General features: G+C 46.0%; 1 protein-coding gene across 1 annotated transcript; it reads left to right on the top strand.

The window, feature by feature from the left end:
- The first annotated feature begins 3,922 nt into the window (after positions 1–3,922).
- Positions 3,923–24,684, top strand: LOC308605775 (protein FAM170A-like). Its single transcript, XM_081216046.1, is given in 3 exon segments — positions 3,923–8,472; positions 21,812–22,413; positions 22,419–24,684. Coding segments are annotated over 3 exon segments (1,215 nt in total). The 5' UTR covers positions 3,923–7,976; the 3' UTR covers positions 22,536–24,684.
- Positions 24,685–25,347: the final 663 nt, after the last annotated feature.

The raw sequence follows: 25,347 nt of genomic DNA, 5'->3' as shown, positions 1-25,347 counted from the left end.
GGGAAGATCAGTCTTGCAGAGGGTGTATCAGAGGAGGGCACGTGTGAGCAAGCAAGGAAACACTAAGTGTATACGGCTCCTTCACTGAGTGCACCCAGCCCCGTGGTCAGCCTTGAGAACAAGCAGGACTTCAGGTACTGGAGCTACATTTCATTCATCAAGACTTGAGAAGACACCCTTAACTCAGGTCTTCTCTTCAAACTCCATCTTTCCTTCTTGACCTTCATTTGGCCTCTTCCCTTACCCGCAAGCTGTGGACTGAGGCCACAGAGCAAGATGGGTCACTAGTGTCCTCCATCCCCGAGCGACTGTGGTTCACATCAGTGGAGCACCAAAGGCAATAACCAAGTCACAGACACAAGAGTGTATGAAGAAGAAGAGATTCTGATAAGGCCTTCTGTGACAGTGTGGGCCAAGTCGGCTCTGTATGGCTGGTATCACCTGAATTAGGAGCAGCCTTAGGGGAGAAGTTCTCAGAAGGCAGAGCCTGGCTCTCTAGAGGCTCTGCGTGCTCACAGCCCACTCCAAGGCCTCAGTCACAGCTTCGGCCCCCAATATCTCTCCCTCTACCTACTCACAGTTTTTGAAGTCTTCTTTCCTCCACATTTCTCTTGAGAGGTGGAGCAGGAAGATGAGCTTCAGGCCAGCTCAGACTCCCCTGGGATCCCAGCAGGATGCCTATCATTAACCTCCCACCTTCTAGGAAGCTCCTGAGATCTCCACATTTGGGGGAGTTTTCATTTCCGCTGTGCTTCAAATGGCTGGCTGGAGATGGCCTGTTGGAAGGTGGCTAAAAGCAAGTAGCAATCCTTCGGGCAGCCTGGCCCTTCTCGACTGTCAGACATCTTCAGGGATATTCTAGGAAACGTTGTTTGTTCTAGAGAAGGGAGGGAAACAATCCAATTGTCCAATAATGCTTGAATGGAAAATAAATGATGCTATACGCATGTGATGAAATAATAGCAAACGGTCAAAAATCAAAGACCTAGATCTATATGGATTCACGTGGATAAATCTTGAAAACATAATATTGATTGAAAGAAAAGAAGATCAAGTACGTTAGATTGTGATAACAGGTATGTAAGTATTGAAATATTTAAATCAATTCAACATATTGCTTCTATATATGTAGATGCAAGAAAATAAACTTGATCCAAAGAACACATTATTTACATTTACTATGCTCATTTATCTAGGAGACCCAAAAGAACCCACAGATAAACTAGCAGGAACTAATAAGACGGTTCAACAAGGCACACACATGCAAGATCAATAAATTTTAAAAATCAATCAGGCTCCTCTACACTGGCGATAACAAATTAGAAACTGTAAAAGAAAATAAGAAAAAAATAAGATCTAAAAATAGTCACAAGAGCTATATAAATTATTTAGAGCTAAGCATACGTACAAGGAAATAGAACTAACAAACTGAGTACGACCAGTTAAACTCCGCCCAACCCAAGGTTAGGAAAAGACTGTTGTTACTTTATGAGAACAGACCCTCTTCTTAAGGAGCAGATCAGTAAGTGAGAGTGAATCAAAGAAACACAGCATTTGAAAAGTCAGCTAGTCCAAGCCTCTTGATTGCACATACAGAAGCTGAAGGCCAGATAGGTTGAGTTACTTGGTAAAGGGCCCAATGTCCTGACTCAAGGACTAACATTTTTCACTCATTCGTAAGACTCAATCAAATTCAGTACCTCGGAAAGAGATGGAAAAAAAATGAAGAAATCAATTATATAGTTCCTCATCTTTAAGTACAGAAATAGCCGTGACAAAATTACACGTATTGAGGGAAAATTGAAGTGCAGAGTTTAAAATGTCAATAATCCACAGGGAAGCTGGAGACCATGTAAAATATTCAGATTAAATCTCTCTAGAAAAGACATTAAAAGATCTCCAGAAGAAGTAAAGCTGTCACTGTTTGCTGATGACATGATACTATACATAGAGAATCCTAAAGATGCTACCAGAAAACTCCTAGAGCTAATCAATGAATTTGGTAAAGTAGCAGGATACAAAACTAATGCACAGAAACCTCTGGCATTCCTGTACACTAATGATGAAAAATCTGAAAATGAAATCAAGAAAACACTCCCATTTACCATTGCAACAAAAAGAATAAACTATCTAGGAATAAACCTACCTAAGGAGACAAAAGACCTGTATGCAGAGAATTATAAGACACTGATGAAAGAAATTAAAGATGATACAAATAGATGGAGAGATATACCATGCTCCTGGATTGGAAGAATCAATATTGTGAAAATGACTCTACTACCCAAAGCAATCTACAGATTCAATGCAATCCCTATCAAACTACCACTGGCATTTTTCACAGAACTAGAACAAAAACTTTCAAAATTTGTTTGGAGAAACAAAAGACCCCGAATAGCCAAAGCAATCTTGAGAACGAAAAACGGAGCTGGAGGAATCAGGCTCCCTGACTTCAGACTACACTACAAAGCTACAGTAATCAAGACAGTGTGGTACTGGCACAAAAACAGAAAGATAGATCAATGGAACAGGATAGAAAGCCCAGAGATAAACCCACGCACATATGGTCAACTTATCTTTGATAAAGGAGGCAGGAATGTACAGTGGAGAAAGGACAGCCTCTTCAATAAGTGGTGCTGGGAAAACTGGACAGGGACATGTAAAAGTATGAGACTAGATCATTCCCTAACACCATACACAAAAATAAGCTCAAAATGGATTAAAGACCTACATGTAAGGCCAGAAACTATCAAACTCTTAGAGGAAAACATAGGCAGAACACTCTATGACATAAATCACAGCAAGATCCTTTTGGACCCACCTCCTAGAGAAATGGAAATAAAAACAAAGGTAAACAAATGGCACCCAATGAAACTTCAAAGCTTTTGCACAGCAAAGGAAACCATAAACAAGACCAAAAGACAACCCTCAGAATGGGAGAAAATATTTGCAAGTGAAGCAACTGACAAAGGATTAATCTCCAAAATTTATAAACAGCTCATGCAGCTCAATAGCAAAAAAACAAACAACCCAATCCAAAAATGGGCAGAAGACTTAAATAGGCATTTCTCCAAAGAAGATATACAGACTGCCAACAAACACATGAAAGAATGCTCAACATCATTAATCATTAGAGAAATGCAAATCAAAACTACAATGAGATATCATGTCACACCAATCAGAATGGCCATCATCAAGAAATCTAGAAACAATAAACACTGGAGAGGGTGTGGAGAAAAGGGAACACTCTTGCACTGCTGGTGGGAATGTGAATTGGTACAGCCACTATGGAGAACAGTATGGAGGTTCCTTAAAAAACTAAAAATAGAACTACCATATGATCCAGCAATCCCACTACTAGGCATATACCCTGAGAAAACCATAATTCAAAAAGAGACATGTACCAAAATCTTCATTGCAGCTCTATTCACAATAGCCCGGAGCTGGAAACAACCTAAGTGTCCATCATCGGATGAATGGATAAAGAAGATGTGGCACATATATACAATGGAATATTACTCAGCCATAAAAAGAAACGAAACTGAGCTATTTGTAATGAGGTGGAGAGACCTAGAGTCTGTCATACAGAGTCAAGTAAGTCAGAAAGAGAAAGACAAATACCGTATGCTAACACATATATATGGAATTAAAAAAAAAAATGTCATGAAGAACCTAGGGGTAAAACGGGAATAAAGACACAGACCTACTTGAGAATGGACTTGAGGATATGGGGAGGGGGAAGGGTAAGCTGTGACAAAACGAAAGAGAGGCATGGACATATATACACTACCAAACGTAAGGTAGATAGATAGTGGGAAGCAGCCGCAGAGCACAGGGAGATCGGCTCGGTGCTTTGTGACCGCCTGGAGGGGTGGGATGGGGAGGGTGGGAGGGTGGGAGATGCATGCGGGAAGGGATGTGGGAACGGATGTATATGTATGACTGATTCACTTTGTTATAAAGCAGAAACTAAAAAAAAAAAAGATCTCCAATCAAAATGTTAATTTGATAATAGACATGGTATGATACAATTTATAATAGATATGGTATGAACCTTTCCCTTTCACGGGAAAGGTTCGGCTGGGAAAAAGGAATTGTTCTTGAAAATGGGGCCTGTGCTATTGCAGACACTGTGCTCAACCTAGGTCCACCGAATGCTCTGATGTCATCACTGAGGTCACAGAATTCCGCTGTGCGCCTGGCAACCTTGCAAACATAACAGCCCTGGTGAGCACTAGGCAGTACTGCTGGTTCACTAAGTGGTACAAGTTTTTCAGCCATTTAGGAGACTTGACTATTTTTATTTGTACTGAATCATTTCAACGGATTGCCCAAGAGCCAACAAGGGCCAACCTGTAGGGAAGAGGAGGAGTTGGACATCTCTTGAGGCATCTTCTAAGGGAGACTTCTAGTTGGTACGATGGAACGGCGACAAAAGAGGAAACATCTGGAAAATGAAGAGTCCCAGGAAACTGCCGAGAACGGAGGAGGTATGTGGGGGGCAACTTGTCTGGGGCACATGGGTTTCTGCCAAACTGAACCTTCTCTAGGAAGCGGGGGACTGAGAACGTGTCACCTGTGAAGCAGGGAGCGAGAGACCTTGTCTCACTGATGCTGCCGTATCCATCCGGAGGGTCCCTGTGGTGTGAGATGGCACAGAACGGCCAGATGCCCCCTGGGAGATGGGAGGTCAGCTCCGCTGGTCTGAGGACTCTCTCCTGGGGCAGCCGGGCCTGGAGCTTTGTCGGACTCATAGCAGGCTGCATCCTGCTTGCACAGACCTAGAGGTGCAGCTTTTCTCAGTCCCCGATTTCTCTCTTATTCTCTTGGATCTTTCCCTGGGGTCATGAGGTGGGGGATGTGAAGGATGCAAGGATGCCGAGAGAGACCCATGAGTTGCTTGGCCTCTTTTACCAAAGTGGAAAGAGAAGCCCCATGAGTTGAAGGCCCTGTTGAAAAATATCTTGACAAGTGGAATGCACTTCGAAAGAACACTGTTTGTCGAGGGATGGTGTCATATTGAAAGCAAGGAGGTTTTATTCCTTCAACAGGAAGAATTTCCCAAAGGAGATCAAGGGAAGGGAAGGGTTTTCCAGAGACTGAGACCGCGTGGGCGGGGGTGAGAAATGGCCTCAGGGTCCTGCGGGGAGCTCTGAGAGCCACGGGCCACGGGGTGCCTGCGTGCATTAAATGTAGGCGAGTAGCTTGCCCTGGGAGAGGGGTGGTCACCCCAGAGCTCCAGCTAGAGGCCTCTGCCCCAGATTAGAGCCCAGTAGCTCCTACCAGGCCCAGGGCCCTGGAGACTGTAGGATGGGCCCTGGGAATGGAGCTCTAGACAGCAGGCAGATTTTCAGGCAGTGGCTGGGACAGGCTGGGGAAGGCAATGACTGCCCCTGACCATTCAGAATATTTTTCTCTATGTTCCTCTGTGTGTGTGGGTGTGTGAGTGTGTGTGTGTGTGTGTGTGTGAGTGTGTGTGTGTCTGTGTGTTTGTGGTATTGCAGAGAAGAGCGGGATGAATGGGGGTAGAGTGCTTACCAGATAGAAAGTCTGCGTGGTAAAGTTCTTGTCACCCTGCCTGGACCTGGCTGACACTCGGTGTACGTAAGAGTGTATACAGAATTCTTGTTAGGGGTGTTTTATGAGACAGTAACTCATACACCCATGTACACTCTGATACAGCAAAAATATCACACACCCCACATATAACTTCCTTATTAAACCACACACAGCACATGGAGGTATATACACGCATCCCTCTTGTACTACGTTCTTGTACAACCCACCTGTACCACAATCCTTTCCTCCAACACCAAACACTGGAGATGAGATATGTATATAGACACACACACTATCTATATATGACACACACACACACACACACACACACACTATATATATATGTATCTCCTCAACTCTCACACAAACACAGCTAAATGCAGCCATCTCTAAATACCTCTATAAAAACCAGTCACGTGTCATACACACCACACTTACAACACATTCTTGAGTAATGCCATACCCGCTTTGTACAAACCACAGTAAACCACAGTCTCACTAACCCATGTCAGGGTTGCCAGAGAAAATATGGGCTATCCAGTTCAATTTGAATTCCAGATCAACAACAAGTAATGTTTCAGTATCAGGATGTCCCAAATATTGTATGGGCCATACTTACACTCAAAATAAGTCAGACCAAATACTGCATGGGAATACTTACCCTAAAAAATTATTCTGGGTTTATCTGAAACTGAAATTTAACTGGGTGCCCTGTATTTTTGTTCGCTAAGTCTGGCAACCCTTATAAACTTACCACCAGCTGATGTATTATATATTTATTGTAGTTTTGTTTAGTGTGTGTCTTCCCCTACTAGAATGTGCAGCATTACCAGAGACTACAACAATGGAAGAGTGCCGGATACACAGGAGTAGCTGCTCACTGAATCTTGGTGAATGAATGAATGAACACACACCATAAATACAAGCCACACCATGTAATGAGGAAAAGTTACATGTCCCAGAATTCCTGACTTGTGAACAGAAACCATGCACACAAAGGCCACAGACACAGATAGACACATCTGCACTGTGCTCCCCACGCCAACCCCACACTCACCACAGACATAACTGATACACATCACTCACTCTTCCCACACACTCACAGTCACCACCGACGCCTACATTACCAACAAGACAGTGAGAGAATAAGTATTGATTGGAATTAAATCCTGGAGTATCCACTGGGAACCACACTCTCAACTGTATTCACTGCACCTGACACGTGTCACACACTCAGTAAATATTTGTGGACAGAGGACTGATGAACCCACCCTGAGCCTTTCATTCCTCCCTCAGGAATCTCGAAGTCACAAGAGGATCCCCCTCGGCTTGGATCCACTGTGGTGGCCCAAGGCTGCAGCCCAGGGGCAGGGGAGGTCTCCTCTGCCTCTAAATACTTCTTCTGTACTTCTACTCCACGCAAGCTCCTCTACGCTGGTAAGGGCGCGGGGCTCCTCAGGTGAGGGGGTGCTTGGCTGTGAGGCAGGAGGCACACAGATCCCAGGGAGGCTGAGAGGAAACCCAGGGTCATCAGAGGTGATGAGGGCTCTGTGGAAGAGCCTGGGCAGGATGGCTGAGCTGTTACGAGGGCGTGGATGCCAGCTGAGTGTGTGTCTGTGTGTGTGTGTGTGTGTGTGTGTGTGTGAATACTGCTACTACCATGGTGGGGAAGTCAAGGAGCAGGGGCCGGAAAGGTCTGGGCTTGAGGTGGAGGGAAGAGGGACCAGATTAAGCATCTTCAGAGGAAAATGTAGGCTTTGTCTTTGCCTTTGCTTCCAGAGAAGGACAGAGTTCTGCATCATAGACCTCCAGGCTCAGAGCAGGACCATCCAGCTCAGGTCCACACAGCTCACACATACATGCGCCCTCCAGGCACAGCCCTTCTCAGTGCACACATAAACCCCAAGCACGTGATCCACAATGCTCCTCTCCTGCACCACAGCCCCATTCCACAAGGAATGCACCACCGATATTCCCAAACTCACACTCCTCGTCGTACACGCATCCAGCCGCATCCCTCACATACCACAGCCCTCACCACCATACTCCACACCCCTGTATACAGACACCGCTCCAGTATCCCCCCCACGCACATGAAAAGCCCACAGATGACACCAGATACACCACTCCGTCCTACGGCCAACAGACACCAAGCTCACGACATAGCTATGTCATGCAAATGTCCCTCTCTCGTCTACCACACCTGCTCCCTCAGCTTCCGGCATGGCCCATGCATGTTATTATGTTTTTAATTTCCTTTTTCAGGAATCCGGAGATTTCATCGAGACACTGCCCAGCCTAGAGCACCCCTAGCCCAGGATCAGGAAGAAGGAGAGACCGCTTCCCCATCATACTGTGTCTCCTCCTCACCCTCTTCACCCTGTAAGAACTATCTGCACCCAGACAAAGAGGAAAGGGGCATGAAAATATACTACATGCAGGTCCAAGTGAACAAGGGTGTCGCTGTCTCCTGGAAGACAAAGAAACCCTTGGAGTTGCCTGAAAAGCAGCTGAGGATAGAAGAAGTGACCCTTCCTGAGGATGTGTGCGCAGTAGCCACTGACCCCTCTTCTGATGTGTCCACCGAACGCCTCCTGTCTGACAGTGAGCCCACTGGGGAGGAGAAAGAGTATGAGGAAAGGGCAGAGCCAGGCAGCCCATCAGGGTCACCTGCCGTCGAGGAGAGACCCAGCGCCAAGACAGCGGACTGGATGGTGACCATGGAGACCGGCTTCAGGTGCATGGCTTGCTGCCGGGTCTTCCCCACCTTGGAGATGCTCCAACAGCACGTGAAGTTCGGCGTCCTGGAGGGCTTCAGCTGCCGTGTCTTTCATCTCACCATGGCCAAGCTGATGGGCAATGTGGAATCCAGAGCACCCCCGAGCAAGAGGAGGAGGAGGAGGAGGAGGAAGAGAAGCAAGAAGAAAAGGAGAATGAGGGAGAGCCGCCCACGGGGGAAGGCCCCAGCCCGAAGAGACCCCGCAGGTAGGGTCTTTTCTCTCTTTTGATTTCCACACAGCAACTGAGATTCATGGGACAGAAGTCCTGGAAGACGGTGTGGCCGTCCCTTGGAAGAGGTAAGGCTTGAGGCTGGCAGTCTTCTGAGCCTATGTCACGAGGGCCCAGAGGAGTCTAAGGGAAGGGGCCGCACACATGGGCTGGTTGACCTAATGGCTCTGCAGTTGCATCAGCTTGGGACACACCCAGCACTACCAAAGGCATTGAGCTCTGTTGACTTAATCAAGAAGGTGGAGCCTTTTCCTAGGAGTTTTCTCAGGGTCTGCACGACGGACCTCAACTCTTAGAAGACGTACTGCCAGCGGCTCCTTCTCGGCAGAGAGAGCCAGGAGTGGTCTGAAGAGAGGACAGGGGCCCTTGCAGGACCGGAACTTTGAGGTCTGAGAGCCTTGGGCCTGAGCCGAGATCTCACCCTGACCACTGGACCTAGCCTTCTGTGACAAAGGGGAATATGAAAGAGAGTCACGTGGAAATGAGGTCCCCCGAGATATGGAAATGTTCCAGAACCTTCGTTGCGTGGTAGTTGATCTGGAGCCAAGCTCACTGTGGTGTGTGTGGCTCTGAGCATTAAGGCAACGCTGGAGGGTAACCCTGACCAGCAGAGCTTGGAGTGCTTCTTGTCTCTTCCTGTTCTACCTCATTTGTTTTATCCCTTCCAGGGAGAAGAAAGGACCCTCGGGATAGTAGCAGACAGAATGCCGTGGTCTGAAGGAGGATGAAGGGACCGGCACTCAGTCTAACATCATATGACAATAGAAACGTCCTATGCAATAAAGGGCATTTTCCAAACCTTTCCTGGAGGTTTTATTTAATTACATTGTTCTACCTATGCATCTATCTGTCATCTACATCTGTATCTTTCAAGGTTTGTGAACAAGCTTTCACATAAGCACTAGAGACGTCCGCCAGCATTTTCCAGAAGAGGCCTGCAAATTGCTGGGGACTCCTCACAAATAGGGAATGGCCACAACCCCTGCCACACAGACTATGCGCGTGGCCCTCCTGACGTACTCCCACTCTCTCTCTGAATTTCCCGAGGTCTCGGATGAGGGTGCTGGCTGGAGGCAATGATCACGTGTAGGCCGAATCTTCTCCAGATTCTGATTCTCTTCCTGGGCATATCGTCCTCAAGCACAGTCTCCATGTCCCTGGCCACACTGATCTCTCTCCTTCAGTCCTTCCCTCCCTCCCCCTCCTGCCTCCCAGTGCAGAGAATACTTTTTGACATTTGAGACGACATTTATCTTTTGTTCACAGAATTCTCACCTGTTCTACTGTGGCCTCCGTTGTGAACATTCCAAAGCTGAGAATTTTCTTTTTTTCTCCCTCATTTCTGCTGAGTCTTTACCTTCCTAATGCAGTGAACTCACAGTGCCTAGCTGACTGGATGGGGAAAAAAATCCAGGGAGCAAAGAGAAATAATAAAAGAATATATCAGTTAATTTTTCATAGTGTTATCCAACTACATATTTTTAAAATTTTGGAATAATATTAGGAATCTTCTCTTTATAAAAAACTGAATTATTGGGCTTCCCTGGTGGAGCAGTGGTTAAGAATACGCCTGCGAATGCAGGGGACATGGGTTCGAGCCCTGGTCTGGGAAGATCCCACGTGCCACGGGGTAACTAAGCCCGCGCGCCACAACTACTGAGCCTGCGCTCTAGAGCCCGTGTGCCACATCTACCGAGCCCACGTGCCACAACTACGGAAGCCTGCCTGCCTAGAGCCCATGCTCCGCAACAAGAGAAGCCACTGCAATGAGAAGCCCGTGCACCACAGCCAAGAGTAGCCCCCGCTCACTGCAACTAGAGAACGCCCGCTAGCAGCAACAAAGACCCAATGCAGCCCAAAATAAATTAATTAATTTTAAAATATTGAATTAGTTTCAAGGGTACAATGTATAAAAGCACAATAAAAGCCCCCCTTCATAACCCCCCAACCCCACTCTCAAGATGGAATAGATATGCTGTGATACAACTTAGAGTCGTAGTACTACTACTCCTCCCACCACATCCGAAATCCTCTGAGCCAGGTGCAGCAGCTTCCTTTCACAATGCTAGGACCCGCCACAAGACAGATGATAATCCCTTTGGACATTTCAAGGAGCGGCACCAAGGGAACACTACCTGGGAAATGCCACTGACAGCTCAGAATATCCATGGCATTTCTAGAGCCTCGGCACTGCTCTCGCTCTGGGAATGAAGGTCCAAAAAGCACATCGGAGAATGTTCATAGTTGTAAACAAGCTCCACCTTTGAAACACAATCTACATAGAACCACATATACAAGCCTGCACAATGGATGAAGCCAAGGTCTCCTCCATGATTTCCCTTCTGACCACCTTATTGTCTCCTCAACCATAAAAGGTGAACTTGAAACTCAGGACCTTGCCTTGTCACCAGAAACATCCAAGCTTGGATCAGTCTTTCTAAGACCAGATACTTGCTCTCTGAACTATTAGAGACTTGTCACATACACAGAAGTAGAACAGGATTATTTCTATCTACCTGGGGACCTGGAGTCTTTCACATTGCTCCTGTTCAAACTCTCAGAACAGCAAAACTTTACCTACAAAGGGTTCAAGCTATGACACTCCCAATTTCCACAAACCTCCTCATCTCTTGTGAGTCACATGCAGCCAATTCCAGGAATTGGAAACATGGTTGTGAGGAGGAAACTGACTTTGGGGCTCCCCTTGGAGATGGTCTTCCAGACTTACCCAAAGGCCATTAAGAGGAAGGTTTACCCCACCTCAGGCAAACCCGAGGCAGTACTTGCAGTCAAGGGCTGGCCATGGCTTCTGAGCTACATCCAAAAAGAGTTTCATACTGTACCTCGATCTGCTGAAGCAATTTCTGACTGTCCGAGAGCCAGCATGTACCGCTCCTGAACTGCCTCCATTGTGGATCATCAGTAGGGCTGGCAGATTTAGTAAATAAAAATACAGGATACCCAGTTAAACTTGAACTTCACATGAATAATAAGTCATTGTTTTTACTATAAGTAGATCCTATGTCCTATTTGGGGCATACTTATCTTCAAAATGTACCCGTTGTTTTTCTGACATTCATATTTAACTAAACAGCCTATATTTTATCTGTCAACCCTACTCAGCAGAAATGATGGAGGCTTATAGAGATCCAGGAGACGCCTCAGCGCCTCCTCAGCTTTCATTTCTACGTCCTGGACAGCGAGCACGAACCTTCCACTCCCAGTCATTGGCTAGAATGGAGGATATTCTCTGTTCTAGAGCTTTTTCTACTTGTCATTGTTATTATCTTCCTTATTTTAAAGAGACGTTTATTTTTTTCCAAACTTAATAGCTCATCCAAAAGTATTTCAAAGTTCATTAGACAAGGGAAAAACAACATGGTTCTGAAAAGTGAAGGAAACCGCCTGGTGTTTAGTACAGAAGTAGTAGGGAGATTGAAAAAGCCAAACTTAATAAGCAAATCTCTCCAAGGGTATTTTCAGAGCTTGATACCCTCCCACACCCTGAAAATATTATTACATCAAGAATGTAGAACTGCTAACCAAAGGTAAGGCTCCCATATGATTCTATCAAACTCAGGATGCTTCTTTACTAAGCAGTGAGCACACTTGCTGCCCCAGGGACCTTGGCAGTTGCAACATAGGGCTCTTCCCTTTGGGATGGAAACAGCAAGTTTTCCTGTGGTCTACACGCTGGCCCCAAAAATACTACACTCCCAATTCTTGTCAACTTTAAGTATTTTTCCACATAGCTCCATTTTTCTGTTACTATTTGGACTACATCCTAGACTTGACATTACATAAATTGCATTCAAGAAGCTATTTTTAAAAGTTGGTAGGAAACCTTCAATCTATAGCTTGCAGTCCCTGGCTTACTTTCATCCAGGTGCATAAGGGTTTTCAAAAGTAGTCAGGTTAGTTACCCCGTATCACAGCCCCACGCTTGGGTCACAGATATAAAAATGGAACATGATATTTAAGGTTTTAGTTGCCAAATCATCAAGCCTCCCAGACAGAGGCAATAGAGCAAAATGATTACAGAGGCATGGATTTTGATTTGCTCCAGTGTCTTGGGCAAGTCACTTGGCCTCTGTATTTATTTGTACTTATCTGCACTTATCTGTCACTTGGGGGTTATAATTGTACCTGGTCCATGGGTACGTTGTACAAAAGATCTGTAAAGTAGTTACAAGAAACCGACACAGAGTAAGCACTCCACAGACATTGGCTATTACCTATTGGAAATATTTCTCCATGAAACAGATTACTTTATCAGTGGATGACTCGGTGGGAGACAGTGAATCACAGAATCACAGCATGTTGAAAGTGACCTAGTTCACACTCTTGTGTGAGAAAAAGAAAAGTGTGCATGTGTAGAAAATGTCTGAAACTTTACCTAACAAATAGTTCATCATGTTAACTTTGAGGATTAGAATAAATCAGGAAAGGAGGAAAGAAAAACTTGAGTGTACTTCCATTTCTATATCATTTGTGTGTCTACACTGAGACTCTGAATACACTGGAAGTGCAGTTTTGTTTAATGTGGCGGGATAAAGGTCTTCAAGTTCTCCTGATCCATCCGTATTATTATCTCAGAATTGCTGGCATTTCTTGCCATCTTCGGATCTACACCCATTTGAGTCAGTGGGCCATTCTGGACGGAGGAGATAATAGAGCAGAAGTGAAGTGAGAGAAAAGGAGAGACAAGATTTTCTCTTTTCTCTTCAAAGAGGAAAGGTCTTTGGAATGGGAACAGCTCACAACCAAACTTTGGGGAAAGGATGTGATGGAAAATGAGACAAACATCCTACCCCTGTGATGAGAAGGATTCCCTGGGCTGGATGGAGGGAGGTCACAGGTGGCTGGACGAGGAAACCAGCTAGGGAGAAACACACACAAGTGCAGAGCAAACACCCTGAGGCCACTCAGCCTGACTCCATGCAAACATGTGTCCAGCAGCCAGCCCTTCACCTGTGGCTCCCCAGCAAGACAGGTACCTCGGGGGTGCCAACTCATTCTGAGTCCATTATGCCTGGCCATTCGTAAACCGCTGTCTAACGTGTGAGGAATAAACTCTAAATGTTTATGAGGAAATTGGTGAAGGAGATTGAAAGGTTACTTAAACGGAAAAAAAAGAAGTTCAGGAAGGCAGGATGGTAGAGAGACAAGAAAAAGACCTTAAAAGATAGAAAGGATTTGCCAAAGGAGAGAAGGAAAAAGAAATGATTCCAAATGGGTTAACCTGCAGCTAGGAAGTTAAGGAAGATTATTGATGTGTGAAGACTATGGAAGAAAGTGAATAAAATTTATCAGAAGTTGCTGAGAATATGGTAAGAAGCATGATTATCACATTATGAATTGGCTGCAATGGCATTCTAGGGGGACACCAGGAAGGGGAAGCAGATGTTCCTGAGATGACAGTGGCAGGTGGAAAGTTGTTTCAGGGGAAGATCAGTCTTGCAGAGGGTGTATCAGAGGAGGGCACGTGTGAGCAAGCAAGGAAACACTAAGTGTATACGGCTCCTTCACTGAGTGCACCCAGCCCCGTGGTCAGCCTTGAGAACAAGCAGGACTTCAGGTACTGGAGCTACATTTCATTCATCAAGACTTGAGAAGACACCCTTAACTCAGGTCTTCTCTTCAAACTCCATCTTTCCTTCTTGACCTTCATTTGGCCTCTTCCCTTACCCGCAAGCTGTGGACTGAGGCCACAGAGCAAGATGGGTCACTAGTGTCCTCCATCCCCGAGCGACTGTGGTTCACATCAGTGGAGCACCAAAGGCAATAACCAAGTCACAGACACAAGAGTGTATGAAGAAGAAGAGATTCTGATAAGGCCTTCTGTGACAGTGTGGGCCAAGTCGGCTCTGTATGGCTGGTATCACCTGAATTAGGAGCAGCCTTAGGGGAGAAGTTCTCAGAAGGCAGAGCCTGGCTCTCTAGAGGCTCTGCGTGCTCACAGCCCACTCCAAGGCCTCAGTCACAGCTTCGGCCCCCAATATCTCTCCCTCTACCTACTCACAGTTTTTGAAGTCTTCTTTCCTCCACATTTCTCTTGAGAGGTGGAGCAGGAAGATGAGCTTCAGGCCAGCTCAGACTCCCCTGGGATCCCAGCAGGATGCCTATCATTAACCTCCCACCTTCTAGGAAGCTCCTGAGATCTCCACATTTGGGGGAGTTTTCATTTCCGCTGTGCTTCAAATGGCTGGCTGGAGATGGCCTGTTGGAAGGTGGCTAAAAGCAAGTAGCAATCCTTCGGGCAGCCTGGCCCTTCTCGACTGTCAGACATCTTCAGGGATATTCTAGGAAACGTTGTTTGTTCTAGAGAAGGGAGGGAAACAATCCAATTGTCCAATAATGCTTGAATGGAAAATAAATGATGCTATACGCATGTGATGAAATAATAGCAAACGGTCAAAAATCAAAGACCTAGATCTATATGGATTCACGTGGATAAATCTTGAAAACATAATATTGATTGAAAGAAAAGAAGATCAAGTACGTTAGATTGTGATAACAGGTATGTAAGTATTGAAATATTTAAATCAATTCAACATATTGCTTCTATATATGTAGATGCAAGAAAATAAACTTGATCCAAAGAACACATTATTTACATTTACTATGCTCATTTATCTAGGAGACCCAAAAGAACCCACAGATAAACTAGCAGGAACTAATAAGACGGTTCAACAAGGCACACACATGCAAGATCAATAAATTTTAAAAATCAATCAGGCTCCTCTACACTGGCGATAACAAATTAGAAACTGTAAAAGAAAATAAGAAAAAAATAAGATCTAAAAATAGTCACAAGAGCTATATAAATTATTTAGAGCTAAGCATACGTACAAGGAAATAGAACTAACAAACTGAGTACGACCAGTTAAACTCCGCCCAACCCAAGGTTAGGAAAAGACTGTTGTTACTTTATGAGAACAGACCCTCTTCTTAAGGAGCAGATCAGTAAGTGAGAGTGAATCAAAGAAACACAGCATTTGAAAAGTCAGCTAGTCCAAGCCTCTTGATTGCACATACAGAAGCTGAAGGCCAGATAGGTTGAGTTACTTGGTAAAGGGCCCAATGTCCTGACTCAAGGACTAACATTTTTCACTCATTCGTAAGACTCAATCAAATTCAGTACCTCGGAAAGAGATGGAAAAAAAATGAAGAAATCAATTATATAGTTCCTCATCTTTAAGTACAGAAATAGCCGTGACAAAATTACACGTATTGAGGGAAAATTGAAGTGCAGAGTTTAAAATGTCAATAATCCACAGGGAAGCTGGAGACCATGTAAAATATTCAGATTAAATCTCTCTAGAAAAGACATTAAAAGATCTCCAGAAGAAGTAAAGCTGTCACTGTTTGCTGATGACATGATACTATACATAGAGAATCCTAAAGATGCTACCAGAAAACTCCTAGAGCTAATCAATGAATTTGGTAAAGTAGCAGGATACAAAACTAATGCACAGAAACCTCTGGCATTCCTGTACACTAATGATGAAAAATCTGAAAATGAAATCAAGAAAACACTCCCATTTACCATTGCAACAAAAAGAATAAACTATCTAGGAATAAACCTACCTAAGGAGACAAAAGACCTGTATGCAGAGAATTATAAGACACTGATGAAAGAAATTAAAGATGATACAAATAGATGGAGAGATATACCATGCTCCTGGATTGGAAGAATCAATATTGTGAAAATGACTCTACTACCCAAAGCAATCTACAGATTCAATGCAATCCCTATCAAACTACCACTGGCATTTTTCACAGAACTAGAACAAAAACTTTCAAAATTTGTTTGGAGAAACAAAAGACCCCGAATAGCCAAAGCAATCTTGAGAACGAAAAACGGAGCTGGAGGAATCAGGCTCCCTGACTTCAGACTACACTACAAAGCTACAGTAATCAAGACAGTGTGGTACTGGCACAAAAACAGAAAGATAGATCAATGGAACAGGATAGAAAGCCCAGAGATAAACCCACGCACATATGGTCAACTTATCTTTGATAAAGGAGGCAGGAATGTACAGTGGAGAAAGGACAGCCTCTTCAATAAGTGGTGCTGGGAAAACTGGACAGGGACATGTAAAAGTATGAGACTAGATCATTCCCTAACACCATACACAAAAATAAGCTCAAAATGGATTAAAGACCTACATGTAAGGCCAGAAACTATCAAACTCTTAGAGGAAAACATAGGCAGAACACTCTATGACATAAATCACAGCAAGATCCTTTTGGACCCACCTCCTAGAGAAATGGAAATAAAAACAAAGGTAAACAAATGGCACCCAATGAAACTTCAAAGCTTTTGCACAGCAAAGGAAACCATAAACAAGACCAAAAGACAACCCTCAGAATGGGAGAAAATATTTGCAAGTGAAGCAACTGACAAAGGATTAATCTCCAAAATTTATAAACAGCTCATGCAGCTCAATAGCAAAAAAACAAACAACCCAATCCAAAAATGGGCAGAAGACTTAAATAGGCATTTCTCCAAAGAAGATATACAGACTGCCAACAAACACATGAAAGAATGCTCAACATCATTAATCATTAGAGAAATGCAAATCAAAACTACAATGAGATATCATGTCACACCAATCAGAATGGCCATCATCAAGAAATCTAGAAACAATAAACACTGGAGAGGGTGTGGAGAAAAGGGAACACTCTTGCACTGCTGGTGGGAATGTGAATTGGTACAGCCACTATGGAGAACAGTATGGAGGTTCCTTAAAAAACTAAAAATAGAACTACCATATGATCCAGCAATCCCACTACTAGGCATATACCCTGAGAAAACCATAATTCAAAAAGAGACATGTACCAAAATCTTCATTGCAGCTCTATTCACAATAGCCCGGAGCTGGAAACAACCTAAGTGTCCATCATCGGATGAATGGATAAAGAAGATGTGGCACATATATACAATGGAATATTACTCAGCCATAAAAAGAAACGAAACTGAGCTATTTGTAATGAGGTGGAGAGACCTAGAGTCTGTCATACAGAGTCAAGTAAGTCAGAAAGAGAAAGACAAATACCGTATGCTAACACATATATATGGAATTAAAAAAAAAATGTCATGAAGAACCTAGGGGTAAAACGGGAATAAAGACACAGACCTACTTGAGAATGGACTTGAGGATATGGGGAGGGGGAAGGGTAAGCTGTGACAAAACGAAAGAGAGGCATGGACATATATACACTACCAAACGTAAGGTAGATAGATAGTGGGAAGCAGCCGCAGAGCACAGGGAGATCGGCTCGGTGCTTTGTGACCGCCTGGAGGGGTGGGATGGGGAGGGTGGGAGGGTGGGAGATGCATGCGGGAAGGGATGTGGGAACGGATGTATATGTATGACTGATTCACTTTGTTATAAAGCAGAAACTAAAAAAAAAAAAGATCTCCAATCAAAATGTTAATTTGATAATAGACATGGTATGATACAATTTATAATAGATATGGTATGAACCTTTCCCTTTCATGGGAAAGGTTCGGCTGGGAAAAAGGAATTGTTCTTGAAAATGGGGCCTGTGCTATTGCAGACACTGTGCTCAACCTAGGTCCACCGAATGCTCTGATGTCATCACTGAGGTCACAGAATTCCGCTGTGCGCCTGGCAACCTTGCAAACATAACAGCCCTGGTGAGCACTAGGCAGTACTGCTGGTTCACTAAGTGGTACAAGTTTTTCAGCCATTTAGGAGACTTGACTATTTTTATTTGTACTGAATCATTTCAACGGATTGCCCAAGAGCCAACAAGGGCCAACCTGTAGGGAAGAGGAGGAGTTGGACATCTCTTGAGGCATCTTCTAAGGGAGACTTCTAGTTGGTACGATGGAACGGCGACAAAAGAGGAAACATCTGGAAAATGAAGAGTCCCAGGAAACTGCCGAGAACGGAGGAGGTATGTGGGGGGCAACTTGTCTGGGGCACATGGGTTTCTGCCAAACTGAACCTTCTCTAGGAAGCGGGGGACTGAGAACGTGTCACCTGTGAAGCAGGGAGCGAGAGACCTTGTCTCACTGATGCTGCCGTATCCATCCGGAGGGTCCCTGTGGTGTGAGATGGCACAGAACGGCCAGATGCCCCCTGGGAGATGGGAGGTCAGCTCCGCTGGTCTGAGGACTCTCTCCTGGGGCAGCCGGGCCTGGAGCTTTGTCGGACTCATAGCAGGCTGCATCCTGCTTGCACAGACCTAGAGGTGCAGCTTTTCTCAGTCCCCGATTTCTCTCTTATTCTCTTGGATCTTTCCCTGGGGTCATGAGGTGGGGGATGTGAAGGATGCAAGGATGCCGAGAGAGACCCATGAGTTGCTTGGCCTCTTTTACCAAAGTGGAAAGAGAAGCCCCATGAGTTGAAGGCCCTGTTGAAAAATATCTTGACAAGTGGAATGCACTTCGAAAGAACACTGTTTGTCGAGGGATGGTGTCATATTGAAAGCAAGGAGGTTTTATTCCTTCAACAGGAAGAATTTCCCAAAGGAGATCAAGGGAAGGGAAGGGTTTTCCAGAGACTGAGACCGCGTGGGCGGGGGTGAGAAATGGCCTCAGGGTCCTGCGGGGAGCTCTGAGAGCCACGGGCCACGGGGTGCCTGCGTGCATTAAATGTAGGCGAGTAGCTTGCCCTGGGAGAGGGGTGGTCACCCCAGAGCTCCAGCTAGAGGCCTCTGCCCCAGATTAGAGCCCAGTAGCTCCTACCAGGCCCAGGGCCCTGGAGACTGTAGGATGGGCCCTGGGAATGGAGCTCTAGACAGCAGGCAGATTTTCAGGCAGTGGCTGGGACAGGCTGGGGAAGGCAATGACTGCCCCTGACCATTCAGAATATTTTTCTCTATGTTCCTCTGTGTGTGTGGGTGTGTGAGTGTGTGTGTGAGTGTGTGTGTGAGTGTGTGTGTGTCTGTGTGTTTGTGGTATTGCAGAGAAGAGCGGGATGAATGGGGGTAGAGTGCTTACCAGATAGAAAGTCTGCGTGGTAAAGTTCTTGTCACCCTGCCTGGACCTGGCTGACACTCGGTGTACGTAAGAGTGTATACAGAATTCTTGTTAGGGGTGTTTTATGAGACAGTAACTCATACACCCATGTACACTCTGATACAGCAAAAATATCACACACCCCACATATAACTTCCTTATTAAACCACACACAGCACATGGAGGTATATACACGCATCCCTCTTGTACTACGTTCTCATACAACCCACCTGTATCACAATCCTTTCCTCCAACACCAAACGCTGGAGATGAGATATGTATATAGACACACACACTATCTATATATGACACACACACACACACACACTATATATATATATGTATCTCCTCAACTCTCACACAAACACAGCTAAATGCAGCCATCTCTAAATACCTCTATAAAAACCAGTCACGTGTCATACACACCACACTTACAACACATTCTTGAGTAATGCCATACCCGCTTTGTACAAACCACAGTAAACCACAGTCTCACTAACCCATGTCAGGGTTGCCAGAGAAAATATGGGCTATCCAGTTCAATTTGAATTCCAGATCAACAACAAGTAATGTTTCAGTATCAGGATGTCCCAAATATTGTATGGGCCATACTTACACTCAAAATAAGTCAGACCAAATACTGCATGGGAATACTTACCCTAAAAAATTATTCTGGGTTTATCTGAAACTGAAATTTAACTGGGTGCCCTGTATTTTTGTTCGCTAAGTCTGGCAACCCTTATAAACTTACCACCAGCTGATGTATTATATATTTATTCTAGTTTTGTTTAGTGTGTGTCTTCCCCTACTAGAATGTGCAGCATTACCAGAGACTACAACAATGGAAGAGTGCCGGATACACAGGAGTAGCTGCTCACTGAATCTTGGTGAATGAATGAATGAACACACACCATAAATACAAGCCACACCATGTAATGAGGAAAAGTTACATGTCCCAGAATTCCTGACTTGTGAACAGAAACCATGCACACAAAGGCCACAGACACAGATAGACACATCTGCACTGTGCTCCCCACGCCAACCCCACACTCACCACAGACATAACTGATACACATCACTCACTCTTCCCACACACTCACAGTCACCACCGACGCCTACATTACCAACAAGACAGTGAGAGAATAAGTATTGATTGGAATTAAATCCTGGAGTATCCACTGGGAACCACACTCTCAACTGTATTCACTGCACCTGACACGTGTCACACACTCAGTAAATATTTGTGGACAGAGGACTGATGAACCCACCCTGAGCCTTTCATTCCTCCCTCAGGAATCTCGAAGTCACAAGAGGATCCCCCTCGGCTTGGATCCACTGTGGTGGCCCAAGGCTGCAGCCCAGGGGCAGGGGAGGTCTCCTCTGCCTCTAAATACTTCTTCTGTACTTCTACTCCACGCAAGCTCCTCTACGCTGGTAAGGGCGCGGGGCTCCTCAGGTGAGGGGGTGCTTGGCTGTGAGGCAGGAGGCACACAGATCCCAGGGAGGCTGAGAGGAAACCCAGGGTCATCAGAGGTGATGAGGGCTCTGTGGAAGAGCCTGGGCAGGATGGCTGAGCTGTTACGAGGGCGTGGATGCCAGCTGAGTGTGTGTCTGTGTGTGTGTGTGTGTGAATACTGCTACTACCATGGTGGGGAAGTCAAGGAGCAGGGGCCGGAAAGGTCTGGGCTTGAGGTGGAGGGAAGAGGGACCAGATTAAGCATCTTCAGAGGAAAATGTAGGCTTTGTCTTTGCCTTTGCTTCCAGAGAAGGACAGAGTTCTGCATCATAGACCTCCAGGCTCAGAGCAGGACCATCCAGCTCAGGTCCACACAGCTCACACATACATGCGCCCTCCAGGCACAGCCCTTCTCAGTGCACACATAAACCCCAAGCACGTGATCCACAATGCTCCTCTCCTGCACCACAGCCCCATTCCACAAGGAATGCACCACCGATATTCCCAAACTCACACTCCTCGTCGTACACGCATCCAGCCGCATCCCTCACATACCACAGCCCTCACCACCATACTCCACACCCCTGTATACAGACACCGCTCCAGTATCCCCCCCACGCACATGAAAAGCCCACAGATGACACCAGATACACCACTCCGTCCTACGGCCAACAGACACCAAGCTCACGACATAGCTATGTCATGCAAATGTCCCTCTCTCGTCTACCACACCTGCTCCCTCAGCTTCCGGCATGGCCCATGCATGTTATTATGTTTTTAATTTCCTTTTTCAGGAATCCGGAGATTTCATCGAGACACTGCCCAGCCTAGAGCACCCCTAGCCCAGGATCAGGAAGAAGGAGAGACCGCTTCCCCATCATACTGTGTCTCCTCCTCACCCTCTTCACCCTGTAAGAACTATCTGCACCCAGACAAAGAGGAAAGGGGCATGAAAATATACTACATGCAGGTCCAAGTGAACAAGGGTGTCGCTGTCTCCTGGAAGACAAAGAAACCCTTGGAGTTGCCTGAAAAGCAGCTGAGGATAGAAGAAGTGACCCTTCCTGAGGATGTGTGCGCAGTAGCCACTGACCCCTCTTCTGATGTGTCCACCGAACGCCTCCTGTCTGACAGTGAGCCCACTGGGGAGGAGAAAGAGTATGAGGAAAGGGCAGAGCCAGGCAGCCCATCAGGGTCACCTGCCGTCGAGGAGAGACCCAGCGCCAAGACAGCGGACTGGATGGTGACCATGGAGACCGGCTTCAGGTGCATGGCTTGCTGCCGGGTCTTCCCCACCTTGGAGATGCTCCAACAGCACGTGAAGTTCGGCGTCCTGGAGGGCTTCAGCTGCCGTGTCTTTCATCTCACCATGGCCAAGCTGATGGGCAATGTGGAATCCAGAGCACCCCCGAGCAAGAGGAGGAGGAGGAGGAGGAGGAAGAGAAGCAAGAAGAAAAGGAGAATGAGGGAGAGCCGCCCACGGGGGAAGGCCCCAGCCCGAAGAGACCCCGCAGGTAGGGTCTTTTCTCTCTTTTGATTTCCACACAGCAACTGAGATTCATGGGACAGAAGTCCTGGAAGACGGTGTGGCCGTCCCTTGGAAGAGGTAAGGCTTGAGGCTGGCAGTCTTCTGAGCCTATGTCACGAGGGCCCAGAGGAGTCTAAGGGAAGGGGCCGCACACATGGGCTGGTTGACCTAATGGCTCTGCAGTTGCATCAGCTTGGGACACACCCAGCACTACCAAAGGCACTGAGCTCTGTTGACTTAATCAAGAAGGTGGAGCCTTTTCCTAGGAGTTTTCTCAGGGTCTGCACGACGGACCTCAACTCTTAGAGGACGTACTGCCAGCGGCTCCTTCTCGGCAGAGAGAGCCAGGAGTGGTCTGAAGAGAGGACAGGGGCCCTTGCAGGACCGGAACTTTGAGGTCTGAGAGCCTTGGGCCTGAGCCGAGATCTCACCCTGACCACTGGACCTAGCCTTCTGTGACAAAGGGGAATATGAAAGAGAGTCACGTGGAAATGAGGTCCCCCGAGATATGGAAATGTTCCAGAACCTTCGTTGCGTGGTAGTTGATCTGGAGCCAAGCTCACTGTGGTGTGTGTGGCTCTGAGCATTAAGGCAACGCTGGAGGGTAACCCTGACCAGCAGAGCTTGGAGTGCTTCTTGTCTCTTCCTGTTCTACCTCATTTGTTTTATCCCTTCCAGGGAGAAGAAAGGACCCTCGGGATAGTAGCAGACAGAATGCCGTGGTCTGAAGGAGGATGAAGGGACCGGCACTCAGTCTAACATCATATGACAATAGAAACGTCCTATGCAATAAAGGGCATTTTCCAAACCTTTCCTGGAGGTTTTATTTAATTACATTGTTCTATCTATGCATCTATCTGTCATCTACATCTGTATCTTTCAAGGTTTGTGAACAAGCTTTCACATAAGCACTAGAGACGTCCGCCAGCATTTTCCAGAAGAGGCCTGCAAATTGCTGGGGACTCCTCACAAATAGGGAATGGCCACAACCCCTGCCACACAGACTATGCGCGTGGCCCTCCTGACGTACTCCCACTCTCTCTCTGAATTTCCCGAGGTCTCGGATGAGGGTGCTGGCTGGAGGCAATGATCACGTGCAGGCTGAATCTTCTCCAGATTCTGATTCTCTTCCTGGGCATATCGTCCTCAAGCACAGTCTCCATGTCCCTGGCCACACTGATCTCTCTCCTTCAGTCCTTCCCTCCCTCCCTCTCCTGCCTCCCAGTGCAGAGAATACTTTTTGACATTTGAGACGACATTTATCTTTTGTTCACAGAATTCTCACCTGTTCTACTGTGGCCTCCGTTGTGAACATTCCAAAGCTGAGAATTTTCTTTTTTTCTCCCTCATTTCTGCTGAGTCTTTACCTTCCTAATGCAGTGAACTCACAGTGCCTAGCTGACTGGATGGGGAAAAAAATCCAGGGAGCAAAGAGAAATAATAAAAGAATATATCAGTTAATTTTTCATAGTGTTATCCAACTACATATTTTTAAAATTTTGGAATAATATTAGGAATCTTCTCTTTATAAAAAACTGAATTATTGGGCTTCCCTGGTGGAGCAGTGGTTAAGAATACGCCTGCGAATGCAGGGGACGTGGGTTCGAGCCCTGGTCTGGGAAGATCCCACGTGCCACGGGGTAACTAAGCCCGCGCGCCACAACTACTGAGCCTGCGCTCTAGAGCCCGTGTGCCACATCTACCGAGCCCACGTGCCACAACTACGGAAGCCTGCCTGCCTAGAGCCCATGCTCCGCAACAAGAGAAGCCACTGCAATGAGAAGCCCGTGCACCACAGCCAAGAGTAGCCCCCGCTCACTGCAACTAGAGAACGCCCGCTAGCAGCAACAAAGACCCAATGCAGCCCAAAATAAATTAATTAATTTTAAAATATTGAATTAGTTTCAAGGGTACAATGTATAAAAGCACAATAAAAGCCCCCCTTCATAACCCCCCAACCCCACTCTCAAGATGGAATAGATATGCTGTGATACAATTTAGAGTCGTAGTACTACTACTCCTCCCACCACATCCGAAATCCTCTGAGCCAGGTGCAGCAGCTTCCTTTCACAATGCTAGGACCCGCCACAAGACAGATGATAATCCCTTTGGACATTTCAAGGAGCGGCACCAAGGGAACACTACCTGGGAAATGCCACTGACAGCTCAGAATATCCATGGCATTTCTAGAGCCTCGGCACTGCTCTCGCTCTGGGAATGAAGGTCCAAAAAGCACATCGGAGAATGTTCATAGTTGTAAACAAGCTCCACCTTTGAAACACAATCTACATAGAACCACATATACAAGCCTGCACAATGGATGAAGCCAAGGTCTCCTCCATGATTTCCCTTCTGACCACCTTATTGTCTCCTCAACCATAAAAGGTGAACTTGAAACTCAGGACCTTGCCTTGTCACCAGAAACATCCAAGCTTGGATCAGTCTTTCTAAGACCAGATACTTGCTCTCTGAACTATTAGAGACTTGTCACATACACAGAAGTAGAACAGGATTATTTCTATCTACCTGGGGACCTGGAGTCTTTCACATTGCTCCTGTTCAAACTCTCAGAACAGCAAAACTTTACCTACAAAGGGTTCAAGCTATGACACTCCCAATTTCCACAAACCTCCTCATCTCTTGTGAGTCACATGCAGCCAATTCCAGGAATTGGAAACATGGTTGTGAGGAGGAAACTGACTTTGGGGCTCCCCTTGGAGATGGTCTTCCAGACTTACCCAAAGGCCATTAAGAGGAAGGTTTACCCCACCTCAGGCAAACCCGAGGCAGTACTTGCAGTCA

The sequence above is a fragment of the Mesoplodon bidens genome, assembly GCF_964165515.1.
Source record: "Mesoplodon bidens genome assembly, chromosome: 18".
Classification (NCBI taxonomy): Eukaryota; Metazoa; Chordata; class Mammalia; order Artiodactyla; family Ziphiidae; genus Mesoplodon; species Mesoplodon bidens.
This window is presented reverse-complemented; position numbering and strand designations above follow the sequence as displayed.